A 14,261-nucleotide genomic window follows, 5' to 3' on the forward strand; every position below is an offset into this window, starting at 1 on the left:
TCAGAGCCTATTCTAAGGTTTGTCTGCTGAAGACATACAAACTTGAGATGTCTTTGATGTTAGAATTATGCTTGCAATTTGTATTAGCTCTTATTTCAGAATAATCTGGTTGAAACCTCCTAGATTCAATTGTGACTGTGCTTAAAACATGCCCATGGCAGCTGAATTAACTCCAAACTCCTCACAGTAGCACCCAACACCTTTTACAATCAGGAAATGACCTAACTTTTCATGCTTTTATTTTTTTCCTATGTTCTTGTTTAGATTGTAGTATTCAGTTTTTAGAACATGTTCATTTTCACACTTCTTCCTGAAATAACCTAATTCATAATTGCCTACTAAAATCTTGCTCCTTTTTAAAGGATGTTACCATAGCTCTAAAAGTCAGACTCAGAGGTTACTGCCTATGAGAGAAGGACTTTCTCTCAGCTAGTTTCCTGAGAGCCCCTTTGACATCTTTGTTCCTCAGGCTATAAATTATGGGGTTCAACATTGGAGTCACCACTGTATAGAACACAGATATCATTTTATCCCGTTCTTTTGCAGTCTTGGAGTTTGGTCGCATGTAGGTGAATATTCCTGACCCATAGAAGAGGACAACAACAATAAGATGGGAGCCACAGGTGGAAAAAGCCTTCAGCCTCCCTTCCCCAGACTGCTTCTGGATAACAGTGGAGATAATATTCCAATGAGAAACAAGAATCAGGGAGACAGGGGCCAGGAGAATTACCACGCCCATTGAAAAGATGGCCATTGCTGTGTTGTAAGTGTCTGCGGAAGCCAGCTTCAGGAGGGCAGGAGGTTCGCAAAAGTAGTGATTGATTATATTCTGTCTCCAGTAGGGAAGATGGAAAGTAAAGCTGGTATCTACTAAAGACACTAGTGCCCCACTGGCCCAGGACCCGAAGGATAGCCAGGGACACACCCATTGGGTCATGATGGTGGAGTAGTGCAAGGGCTTGCAGACAGCCACATACCGGTCATAGGACATCACGGCCAGCAGCACACACTCTGTACACCCAACCAGAAGAAAGACAATTATCTGTGTCATACACCCATAAAAAGAAATGGTTTTCCTCTTTACCAGGAAGTGAACCAACACTTGAGGGACAATGCCAGTAGAGAAACAGAGATCTGCAAAGGAGAGATTTCTAAGAAAAAAACACATGGGAGTGTGAAGGTGAGAATCCAGGAAGATGAGAGTGATGATGAGCAGGTTTCCAAGCACAGTCAGCAGATGAATGATGAAGAAAAGGATAAATAGCAGGATCTGGGTCTGCAAGTCCTGTGAAAGGCCCAGGAAGATAAACTTGGACACAAAGGTTTGGTTTTCTTCTCCCATTGATACTTTTGCCTGTTTACCTGTTTGGCACAAGAAAAAAGAACACATTTTTGTTGGGTCTATGACATCAAATCTTGTAGAAGAGGGTCATGTTAAAACTGACACCTAGTTGAGTATTTCTAGCTCTTTGCTATCCAGCTTGTTCTGGTTAACAATAAATGCATATATTTATTGTTATTAATTGGTTGCAATTTAAACCAAGTTAGTTATTTTCCAAATCCTCTCTCCACAGTACCGCTTTTTAATAAAATATAATACTGTTAAAGCCCTCTTGGCTAGTTCTGATGTAAGGATGTTCAAGTTCATGTGGATTTTACTAACTGGCTATAAATATACTGTTAGGAAATGATTGTATATACTGTTAGGACTATCCTTATGTGGAAAACTCTACCACTAACTATTTAAAATACCACATATTTAATTATAACATATACTTCAAAAGTGCGAAGTGGTTTTCAGGAATCAAACTTAATTTGGCCTATTAAGAAGCAACAGACTTTTGCTGAGTTTAAAAGTAAAGCCTTAGCTATCCTACACTACAGGCCAAACTATTTGGATTAAGAAATAAAATATTAAAATTAAAGCAACACAAAAAGAAAAAATAAGTTAAAATTTGTGTGATATTTGGATAGGACCAGACTTGAAAAACACAAACACTTTCTAAGAAACCATGAAGAAAAATATGTGCAGAATTTGCCACACAAATTGAAAGACTTCTGTGAGATAATAGAATCATAAGATAAGCCACAAACCAAGAAAAATGTTGGAGGGAGATATCAGAAAAAAATTTAAATAATTTTATTTTTCTTCAACTTTTATTTTAGAATTAAGGTACGTGTGCAAGTTTATTACAAAATTTGGAGTACAAATGCTAAGGTTTGGTGTACACATGAATCTGCAACCCAAGTAGTGAGCATAGTATCCAAGAAGTAGTTTTTCAGCCATTTCCCCCAATCTCACTCTCCCCACTCTAGTTGTACCCAGTGTCTGTTGTTCCCATCTTTATGTCAATGTGTACCCAATGTTTAGCTCCCATTTACAAGTAAGAACATGTATTTGGTTTTCTGTTCCTTCCTTAGTTCGCTTAGGATAATGGCTTTGAGCTGCATCCATGTTGCTGTGAAGAACATGATTTCATTCTTTTTCATGGCTGCATAGTATTCCATTGTGTATATGTTACACGTTTTCTTTATCCAATCCACCATTGATGGGCACCTGGGTTGATTCCATGTCTTTTTTTACTGTGAATAGTGCTGTGATGAACATATAATTGTGTGTGTCTTTTTGATGGAATGATTTATTTTCCTTTGGGTGTATATACAGCAATGGGATTGTTCGTATGAGTTTAATTCTTAGTTCCTTGAGAAGTCCCCAAACTTCTCTCCACAGTGGCTGGACTAATTTACATTCCTACTAACAGCATATTAGTGTTTCCTTTTTTCTGCAGCCTTGTCATCATCTGTTATTTCTTGACTTTTTGATGAAAGCCATTCTGACTCGTGAAAGATGGTATATCTGTAACAAACCTACAGCTAACATCTGACTGAATGCGCAAAAGCTGGAACCATTCTGTTTGAGAACTGGAACAAGACAAATATGCCCACTCTCACCAATCATATTCAACATAGTACCAGCAGAGAGAAAAAAATAAAAGGCATCCAAATAGGAAAAGAAGTCAAATTAAATGACCTTATTACATTAAGAGTTTGTATAAAACTCTATGAAAGTTGTGAAGTTCAAGAAATAATGGGCCAAGGATATGAACAGACTATTTACAAAGAAGAAATGCAAATAGCTACTAAATATAATAAAAATATTCAATATTATTAAAGCTCAATAAGTACAATTGAAACAATTAAAGAAATTTTCTCTTGGGTAATTATCTAAGATTTTAACACCAAAACCATAACAAAAAATAGCTAGTATATTCATTAAGCATTGAACCCATAACAGCATTAATTTTAGGGTTTTATATGATTATATCTTCCCAATAGCATTATGAGGTAAATTAAAATACTATTAATTTTGTCTTGTAGGTAAGGAAACTGAGGCACAGAAAGGTTAAGTTACTGTCCCCAAATCATACAATTAGCAAGTATAGGATTAATTAGGTGTATAATGAAGGTACAAAAACAGGACACATTTGCAAAAGCAAGTGATTAGGAAAATTTGTATTACTCTTTCTGGAAAGTAATTTTGTCAATTACAGTAAAAGACTTAAATATTCATGTGTTTTGACCCAGTTCTCAATAGAATATGGAAAGGAAAAATTTGTCCCATACTCAACATGTAGTCTCAAAAATTGACTTACAGCATGTTTTCAAATATATGTAACTGCAGCAGTGAAAGGGGGCACAATATGGGCAAAATATCGACAATATAAGGGCACAGTATCTATCTAGATGTAATTGGAATTATCAAAATTAGTGAAACAGCCTATTCAAAGAACCACTTCTTCTCCTGCAATAATTTCTGAAATTCCACAAAGAATAACTTATATGTTCTTAGGAACATATCACTGTTAGACCCAAAGTAATGTCTGTCATATCCTCTTTTCCTTTTCTTTTTTCTTTTTTTTTTTTAGAGGCAGGGTCTTGCTCTGTCTGCTTTGTCACCCTGTCATCCAGGCTGGAGTGCAGCAGTACTATTGTAGCTCACAACAGCCTCAAACTCCTGTGGTCAAGCCAAGCTTCTACCTCAGCCCCAGAATAGTTGGGGCCTGTCATTTTCTTTTTCCCATTCTCTGGCTGTCTAGGTCTATATGATCACTACTATTTCCTTTGGATCCCACAGATGGTGATTCTTAAAATCATTATCAATAATAATGAGAATCACCTCCCATTGGTACTTACCAAAAGTGGTTTTGCTGTTGTCTTAGAGACCAATGCTAATATATGTTTCCAAAATGCACAGAAAAGACTAGAAGAAAAAAGTTTCCAAAATGTTGAGAGTGGTTGACCCTGGGTACTGAAATAATGGGTAGGTTACTTTTATTCTTTTTTTTCTTAATTTTTCACTTTTTAAAAATTATTATTATACTTTAAGTTCTAGTGTACATGTGCATAACGTGCAGGTTTGTTACATATGTATACTTGTGCCATGTTGGTGTGCTGCACCCATCAACTTGTCAGCACCCATCAACTCATCATTTACATCAGGTATAACTCCCAGTGCAATCCCTCTCCCCTCCTGCCTCCCCATAATAGGCCCCGGTGTGTGATATTCCCCTTCCCGAGTCCAAGTGATCTCATTGTTCAGTTCCCACCTATGAGTGAGAACATGTGGTGTTTGGTTTTCTGTTCTTGCGATAGTTTGCTGAGAATGATGGTTTCCAGCTGCAACCATGTCCCTACAAAGGACACAAACTCATCCTTTTTAATGGCTGCATAGTATTCCATGGTGTATATGTGCCACATTTTCTTAATCCAGTCTGTCACTGATGGACATTTGGGTTGATTCCAAGTCTTTGCTATTGTGAATAGTGCCGCATTGAACTTACGTGTGCATGTGTCTTTATAGCAGCATGATTTATAATCCTTTGGGTATATACCCAGTAATGGGATGGCTGGGTCATATGGTACTTCTAGTTCTAGATCCTTGAGGAATCGCCATAGTGTTTTCCATAATGGTTGAACTAGTATACAATCCCACCAACAGTGTAAAAGTGTTCCTATTTCTCCACATCCTCTCCAGCACCTGTTGTTTCCTGACTTTTTAATGATCGCCATTCTAACTGCTGTGAGATGGTATCTCATTGTGGTTTTGATTTGCATTTCTCTGATGGCCAGTGATGATGAGCATTTTTTCATGTGTCTGTTGGCTGTATGCATGTCTTCTTTTGAGAACTGTCTGTTCATATCCTTTGCCCACTTTTGGATGGGGTTGTTTGTTTTTTTCTTGTAAATTTGTTTCAGTTCTTTGTAGGTTCTGGATATTAGCCCTTTGTCAGGTGAGTAGATCGCAAAAATTTTCTCCCATTCTGTAGGTTGCCTGTTCACTCTGATGGTAGTTTCTTTTGCTGTGCAGAAGCTCTTTAGTTTAATTAGATCCCATTTGTCAATTTTGGCTTTTGTTGCCGTTGCTTTTGGTGTTTTAGACATGAAGTCCTTGCCCATGCCTATGTCCTGAATGGTATTACCTAGGTTTTCTTCTAGGGCTTTTATGGTTTTAGGTCTAACATTTAAGTCTCTAATCCATCTTGAATTAGTTTTCGTATAAGGAGTAAGGAAAGGATCCAATTTCAGCTTTCTACTTATGGCTAGCCAATTTTCCCAGCACCATTTATTAAATAGGGAATCCTTTCCCCACTGTCTCTCAGACCACAGTGCAATCAAACTAGAACTTAGGACTAAGAAACTCAATCAAAACAGCTCAACTACATGGAAACTGAAGAACCTGCTCCTGAATGACTACTGGCTACATAACGAAATGAAGGCAGAAATAAAGATGTTCTTTGAAACCAATGAGAACAAAGATACAACATACCAAAATCTCTGGGACACATTTAAAGCAGTGTGTATAGGGAAATTTATAGCACTAAATGCCCACAAGAGAAAGCTGGAAAGATCTAAACTTGACACTCTAACATCACAATTAAAAGAACCAGAGAAGCAAGAGCAAACACTTTTATTCTTTTCTAAAAGCCCTATATTACCAATATAAGAAAAAAATAAAAATGCGAAAATGTAGTAGTACCTAATTGAGGATGCTCTAAAGTCACTTCTTTACTTCTACTTGATAAGAAGTCTCAGTAAAGTAACTGTTATAGGACTAGCCCTCTTGCAGAAAGCAAATATAAAAGAAAATATGTGAAACAGCTATTTTCAGACCTTAAACAACAAACAGCCAACTCAGAAAATAATGTGACATAGCAAGGAAACAAACAAGGTAAGCCCTGTGATCACACTAGCTTTATGCCTGGAGGCACTTTCAGGACTGTAGTCCATGGAGTGGGAGCCTAAGGAGAGCATAGACTCTTGCTGAACTGATGAGACGGAGATCCATAATTGATAGTTTGAATTATGCAAGTGAATAGCAGAATGGAATAAGCTGCAGAAAGGGACTTCAGGAATCTCTCTGAGTCTTGGCTGAATATTAAGCTGTACATACACAGGATAGGACTGCCAGGTCCCAAAATAGCAACTGCCAGGGGGCTCATGGAAGGCTACAAGATTTTGGAATTTCAGTCTGTCAGAGTGAAGAATCTTCATTGAAAACCCCTGACACTGAGGTGATACCTCAGAGAGGGTAGACAGTAAGAGAGGATCGTGATGAGTCAAGCATGCATAATGTAACCCCTAGAATAACCACTAAAATATAAAATAAGAGTTATAGTTAAAAATAAAACTAAAAATGGAATAATTTTAAAGTACTCAAGAAGAAAGCAAGAAAGGCAGATAAAAGAACAAAGAATACATAGGAATATTAGAAAGCAAGTAAGATGGTAGACTTAAATTTTATCCATAATTATATCAAAAATAAATGGATGGCCGGGTACGGTGGCTCACACCTGTAATCCCAGCACTTTGGGAGGCCGAGGCAGGTCAGGAGATCTAGATCATCCTGGCTAACACGGTGAAACCCTGTCACTGCTGTAAATGAATACATAAATAAATAACAAAGAGCCATGTGTGGTGGCGGGAACCTGTAGTTTCAGCTACTCGGGAGGCTGAGGCAGGAGAATGGTGTGAACCTAGGAGGCGGAACTTGCAGTCAGCCGAGATCGCGCCACTGTACTCCAGCCTGGGCGACAGAGGAAGACTCTGTTCAAAAAAAAAGGAAAAAGAAATGAACTAAACATCTAATTAAAGGCAGTGATTGTTGTCAGATTGGACAAAAAAGAAGACATAACAATGTTTTGTATACAACGGATTCATTTTTAAACATAAAAACAGTTGTGTGAAAATAAAAGGATGAAAAATAATATACCACAGAAACACTAGCCATAGAAAAACTGGAATATATGAATATGAAGTATTACCAGAAACAAAGGACATTCCATAATGATGAAGTGTTGTTCACCACAAAGACAAAACCATACTTAATATGAATGCACTTAATGAAACTTCAAAATGTACAAAGAAAAATTGATTTAACTGAAAAGATAATTAGCAACAAAAAACAGAGAAATATTTGAAGATTTCAACAGTCTTCCTGACAGAACAAATAGAAAATCCATGAGGATACGGAAGACTTGAACAACATGAACAACCAACTTGGCCTAAAAGACATTTATAGATTACTCTACCCAATAGGTACAGCGTATATATTCTTTTCAAATGCAAAAGGAATGTTCACCAACGTTAGACTATATATGCTAGGCAGTAAATCAAGTCTCAGTAACACAGGATTGAAATAACATAGGGCATATTTCCCTGACCATGACAGGATTGCATGATAAACCAATAACAAAAGGATATCCAGTAAATCCTCAAGCATTTGGAAATTAATCAGCACAATTCTAAATAACACATGAGTCACAGAGGAAATCAAGTGAAATTGTAAAATATTTTAAACTGCATTATAATAAAAATATCAGCATTTTAACAAATTCAGAATTCTTTTGAACTTTTAAGGAATGGTAATTACTATTTCATGTACTTCATTCTTAGAGAAAAAAGGAAAAGTCAGTTTTTTAATGAAGTTGACATTAAATGAATACATATAAAATAGATGTAAAGTCAAAATAAAATGAAAGTGTATAGATACCAACAGCATTCCATTGGAATAAAGCACTGTGATCAAGTGAGCTTTTATCATAAGTGCTAATTTAGGCCAACATTAGTAAATTTATTAAAACAATTCTTCATATTAATAGATTAGAATGGGAAAAATATCTTAGTAAGTGCCTCAAAAGATACTTGATAAAGTTCATATTTCATTCTTGATAAGTACTTTGAGTCAAACAGGAACTTAAGCATACTTTTTAAAGAAGAAATCTGAGTATTTCTTCTTTTGTGTAATAATAGATATTTGAAACGAAATGCTAGCATCATGCTTAATGGTGAAATACTAGAAATATTCACATTAAATTCTGAGTTATGAAAAAGGTGTCTGTTTATTTGCCAAGAGTTAGCTAATGAAATAAAAATTTGCCAAGAGTTAGCTAATGAAATAAAAATTAGAAATATAAACTAGAAATGACAGGTATAATTATTGGAAAGGAGAGGGTAAATTGATCACTACTTATAGGTTGATTTTCTGTTTGTAAATTTTAATAAAATCTGAAAAATGATTAGAATAAAAAATCTGTAAGCAGGTAAGTTATATATGTAATTATGTGCATGGTTTTCTTATATATTAATCAGAACTAATTATAAAATTAATTTTAAAAATATACAATTAATGGCCGGGCACAGCACTTTGGGAGGCTGAGGCAGGTGGATCACAAAGTCAGGAGTTCGAGACCAGCCTGGCCAATATGGTGAAACTCTGTCTCTACTAAAAATACAAAAATTAGCCGGGTGTGGTGGCACACGCCTGTAGTCCCAGCTACTCAGGAGGCTGAGGCAGAAGAATAACTTGAATCCGGGAGGCAGAGGTTACAGGGAGCTGAGAGCATACCACCGCACTCCAGCCTAGGTGATAGAGTGAGACTCCATCTCAAAAAAATCTAGATATAGATATATATTTTTTGCCAAAATATGTAGGTATGAATTAAATGTGAATATGTTCAGAAAGAATACAGGAAAAGTCAACATGCATAAATGGAGAAATAAATCTAATTTCTAGAGGTAAGATTTAAAATTTAAATAATATTTAAATATTATAAAGATATCTATTGTTAATTATTGATTCTCATATATTAACATCCCTAATAATTCTCTGTGAGAGGTTGTTAAAAGTAAAAATTTCTGAACTCTAGAGATTCTTAGTAGGTTTGTGGTTGAACAATTAAATTTATCTTTTAACAAGTCTATTTGGTGATTTTGATATGAGTATTCCATGAATCATATTTTGAGAAATAGTCCCCAGTAATTATCTAAAAAACAACTGCAGTTATAATCAAAGCCAGCAAACAATCTCCGATGGGAAACTTAACAAAATAATTTTAAATACATGTAAAAATGTTCAGAGAAAAAAATCTGAAAAATATGAAAAAGAACTGTGGTCATGGGGAGGGTGTGGAGATTTAACCTATCCGATATTATGATTTACTATTAAATTAGGATAATTTATATGCATTGTACTAGTGCAGATATCAATGCCTCAATGGAATAAAATAGAGAAATGACTCAAACTCAAGTATAGAGGGGAACAAATGACAAAGATATCATCGAAATCAATAGAAGGGTGTATTATTTAAAATACTGTTAGAATATCTGGTTCTCTGTTGAAAAAGAAAGTATTCCAACATCAGTTCTTCTCCAAAATCTAGATGGATTAAATATCTCAATGTAAAACAAAACAAAATAAAAATACCCCCTAATATTGCTAGGAGAAATAATAGGTGAATATTTGCTGTTATCTTTCAGTGGGAAAGGACCTTCTAAGGACATCATGAAAACCATTTGTAAAATGAACATAAAACAACTTCATAATATGGATGTAAAGATTAAATTATTTTCTGTAATCTTTGAATGGGAAAGGACCTTCTAAGGACATCATGCAAACCATAAACATTAACTTAAGATTGGTATATTTTATTATACAACTATTTTTAAATGCATGGTTAAAGAACACATATATGTAAAATATAAGTAACAAATAAAAAAACTACAACATCACAGAGCTTTTAAAACTCAACAATATGAAGACTTCTCAATGGAAAGGATGGAAAAAGAAATTTTAATAAGCAATTCATAAAAGAAATTCAAATATCCAAAAAGCTACCTATATAAAGAATGTTCATCCTCACTTACAATCAGAGAAATGTAAAATAAAACAAGTAGTTACAGTTTCTTTCTCATCGTTTTAGCAAAGATGAAATAGATTGAAATCACCCACTATATATATGTTTTTTTTTAATTATACTTTAAGTTCTAGGGTACATGTGTACAATAGGCAGGTGTGTTACATATGTATACATGGGCCATGTTGGTGTGCTGCACCCATCAACTCGTCAGCACCCATCAACTCGTCATTTACATCAGGTATAACTCCAATGCCATCCTTCCCCGCACCCCCTCCACACAATAGGCCCCGGTGTGTGATGTTCCCCTTCCCATGTCCAAGTGATCTCATTGTTCAGTTCCCACCTATGAGTGAGAACACGCGGTGTTTGGTTTTCTGTTCTTGCGATAGTTTGCTGAGAATGATGGTTTCCAGCTGCAACCATGTCCCTACAAAGGACACAAACTCATCCTTTTTTATGGCTGCATAGTATTCCATGGTGTATATGTGCCACATTTTCTTAATTCAGTCTGTCACTGAGGGACATTTGGGTTGATTCCAAGTCTTTGCTATTGTGAATAGTGCCGCAGTGAACATACGTGTGCATGTGTCTTTATAGCAGCATGATTTATAATCCTTTGGGTATATACCCAGTAATGGGATGGCTGGGTCATATGGTACTTCTAGTTCTAGTTCCTTGAGGAATCGCCATAGTGTTTTCCGTAATGGTTGAACTAGTTTACAATCCCACCAACAGTGTAAAAGTGTTCCTGTTTCTCCACGTCCTCTCCAGTACCTGTTGTTTCCTGACTTTTTATTGATTGCCATTCTAACTGGTGTGAGATGGTATCTCATTGTGGTTTTGATTTGCATTTCTCTGATGGCCAGTGATGATGAGCATTTTTTCATGTGTCTGTTGGCTGTATGAATGTCTTCCTTTGAGAACTGGCTGTTCATATCCTTTGCCCACTTTTGGATGGGGTTGTTTGTTTTTTTCTTGTAAATTTGTTTGAGTTCTTTATAGGTTCTGGATATTAGCCCTTTGTCAGATGAGTAGATTGCAAAAATTTTCTCCCATTCTGTAGGTTGCCTGTTCACTCTGATGGTAGTTTCTTTTGCTGTGGAGAAGCTCTTTAGTTTAATGAGATCCCATTTGTCAATTTTGGCTTTTGTTGCCGTTGCTTTTGGTGTTTTAGACATGAAGTCCTTGCCCATGCCTATGTTCTAAATGATATTACCTAGGTTTTCTTCTAGGGTTTTTATGGTATTAGGTCTCACATTTAAGTCTCTAATCCATCTTGAATTAGTTTTCATATAAGGAGTAAGGAAAGGATCCAATTTCAGCTTTCTACTTATGGCTAGCCAATTTTCCCAGCACCGTTTATTAAATAGGGAATCCTTTCCTCATTTCTTGTTTTTGTCAGGTTTGTCAAAGATCAGATAGCTGTAGATGTGTGGTATTATTTCTGAGGACTCTGTTCTCTTCCATTGGTCTATATCTCTGTTTTGGTACCAGTACCATGCTGTTTTGGTTACTGTAGCCTTGTAGTATAGTTTGAAGTCAGGTAGCGTGATGCCTCCTGCTTTGTTCTTTTGACTTAGGATTGTCTTGGCAATGTGGGCTCTTTTTTGGTTCCATATGAACTTTAAAGAAGTTTTTTCCAATTCTTTGAAGAAAGTCATTGGTAGCTTGATGGGGATGGCATTGAATCTATAAATTACCTTGGGCAGTATGGCCATTTTCACAATATTGATTCTTCCTATCCATGAACATGGTATGTTCTTCCATTTGTTTGTATCCTCTTTTATTTCACTGAGCAGTGGTTTGTAGTTCTCCTTGAAGAGGTCCTTTACATCCCTTGTAAGTTGGATTCCTAGGTATTCTATTCTCTTTGAAACAATTGTGAATGGAATTTCATTCATGATTTGGCTCTCTGTTTGTCTGTTACTGGTGTATAAGAATGCTTGTGATTTTTGCACATTAATTTTATATCCTGAGACTTTGCTGAAGTTGCTTATCAGCTTAAGGAGATTTTGGGCTGAGACAATGGGGTTTTCTAAATATACAATCATGTCATCTGCAAACAGGGACAATTTGACTTCCTCTTTTCCTAACTGAATACCCTTTATTTCTGTCTCTTGCCTGATTGCCCTAGCCAGAACTTCCAACACAATGTTGAATAGGAGTCGTAAGAGAGGGCATCCCTGTCTTGTGCCAGTTTTCAAAGGGAATGCTTCCAGTTTTTGCCCATTCAGTATGATATTGGCTGTGGGTTTGTCATAAATAGCTCTGATTATTTTGAGATGTGTTCCATCAATACCAAATTTATTGAGAGTTTTTAGCATGAAGGGCTGTTGAATTTTGTCAAAGGCCTTTTCTGCATCTATTGAGATAATCATGTGGCTTTTGTCTTTGGTTCTGTTTATATGCTGGATTATGTTTATTGATTTGCATATGTTGAACCAGCCTTGCATCCCAGGGATGAAGCCCACTTGATCATGGTGGGTAAGCTTTTTGATGTGCTGCTGGATTCAGTTTGCCAGTATTTTATTGAGGATTTTTGCATCGATGTTCATCAGGGATATTGGTCTAAAATTCTCTTTTTTTGTTGTGTCTCTGTCAGGCTTTGATATCAGGATGATGTTGGCCTCATAAAATGAGTTAGGGAGGATTCCCTCTTTTTCTATTGATTGGAATAGTTTCAGGAGGAATGGTACAGCTTCTCCTTATACCTCTGGTAGTATTCAGCTGTAAATTCGTGTGGACCTGGACTTTTTTTGGTTGGTGGGCTATTAATTATCCCCTCAATTTCAGAGCCTGCTATTGGTCTATTCAGGGATTCAACTTCTTCCTGGTTTAGTCTTGGGAGAGTGTATGTGTCCAGAAAATTATCCATTTCTTCTAGGTTTTCTAGTTTATTTGCGTAGAGGTGTTTATAGTGTTCTCTGATGGTACTTTGTATTTCTGTGGGGTTGGTGGTGATATCCCCTTTATCATTTTTTATTGTGTCTATTTAATTCTTCTCTCTTTTCTCCTTTATTAGTCTTGCTAGCAGTCTATCCATTTTGTTGATCTTTTCAAAAAAACAGCTCCTGGATTCATTGATTTTTTGGAAGGTTTTTTGTGTCTCTATCTCCATCAGTTCTGCTGTGATCTTAGTTATTTCTAGCCTTCTGGTAGCTTTTGAATGTGTTTGCTCTTGCTTCTCTAGTTCTTTTAATTGTGATGTTAGGGTGTCAATTTTAGATCTTTCCTGCTTTCTCTTATGAGCATTTAGTGCTATAAATTTCCCTCTACACACTGCTTTAAATGTGTCCCAGAGATTCTGGTATGTTGTATCTTTGTTCTCATTGGTTTCAAAGAACATCTTTATTTTATCACATGACTGGATCAAGTTCACACATAACAATATTAACCTTAAATGTAAATGGACTAAACAGTCCAATTAAAAGATACAGATTGGCAAGTTGGATAAAGAGTCAAGACCCATCAGTTTGCTGTATTCAGGAGACCCATCTCACATGCAGAGACACACATAGGCTCAAAATAAAGGGATGGAGGAAGATCTACCAAGCAAATGGAAAACAAAAGCAGGGGTTGTAATCCTAGTCTCTGATAAAACAGACTTTAAACCATCAAAGATCAAAAGAGACAAAGAAGGCCATTACATAATGGCAAAGGGATGAATTCAACAGAAAGAACTAACTATCCTAAATATATATGCACCCAATACAGGAACACCCAGATTCATAAAGCAAGTCCTTAGAGACTTGCAAAGAGACTTAGACTCCCATACAATAATAATGGGAGACTTCAATACCCCACTGTCAACATTAGACAGATCAATGAGACAGAAAGTTAACAAGGATATCCAGGAATTGAACTCAACTCTGCCCCAAGAGGACCTAACAGACATCTACAGAACTCTCCACCCCAAATCAACAGAATATACATTTTTCTCAGCACTACATCGCACTTATTCCAAAATTGACCACATAGTTGGAAGTAAAGCACTCCTCAGCAAATGTACAAGAACAGAAATTATAACAAATTGTCTCTCAGACCACAGTGCAATCAAACTAGAAC

At 36.1% G+C, this 14,261-nt stretch overlaps 1 protein-coding gene across 1 annotated transcript; it reads right to left on the reverse strand.

Annotated features, from left to right (window-relative positions):
* Positions 1 to 351: 351 nt before the first annotated feature.
* On the reverse strand, positions 352 to 1,550 carry OR2D3 (olfactory receptor family 2 subfamily D member 3). Its single transcript, XM_008008225.3, has one exon. It carries the CDS (start codon positions 1,388 to 1,390, stop codon positions 398 to 400), a length of 993 nt encoding a protein of 330 aa, XP_008006416.3. The 5' UTR covers positions 1,391 to 1,550; the 3' UTR covers positions 352 to 397.
* Positions 1,551 to 14,261: the final 12,711 nt, after the last annotated feature.

The sequence above is a fragment of the Chlorocebus sabaeus genome, chromosome 1 (genome assembly GCF_047675955.1).
Source record: "Chlorocebus sabaeus isolate Y175 chromosome 1, mChlSab1.0.hap1, whole genome shotgun sequence".
In the NCBI taxonomy this organism is placed as follows: Eukaryota; Metazoa; Chordata; class Mammalia; order Primates; family Cercopithecidae; genus Chlorocebus; species Chlorocebus sabaeus.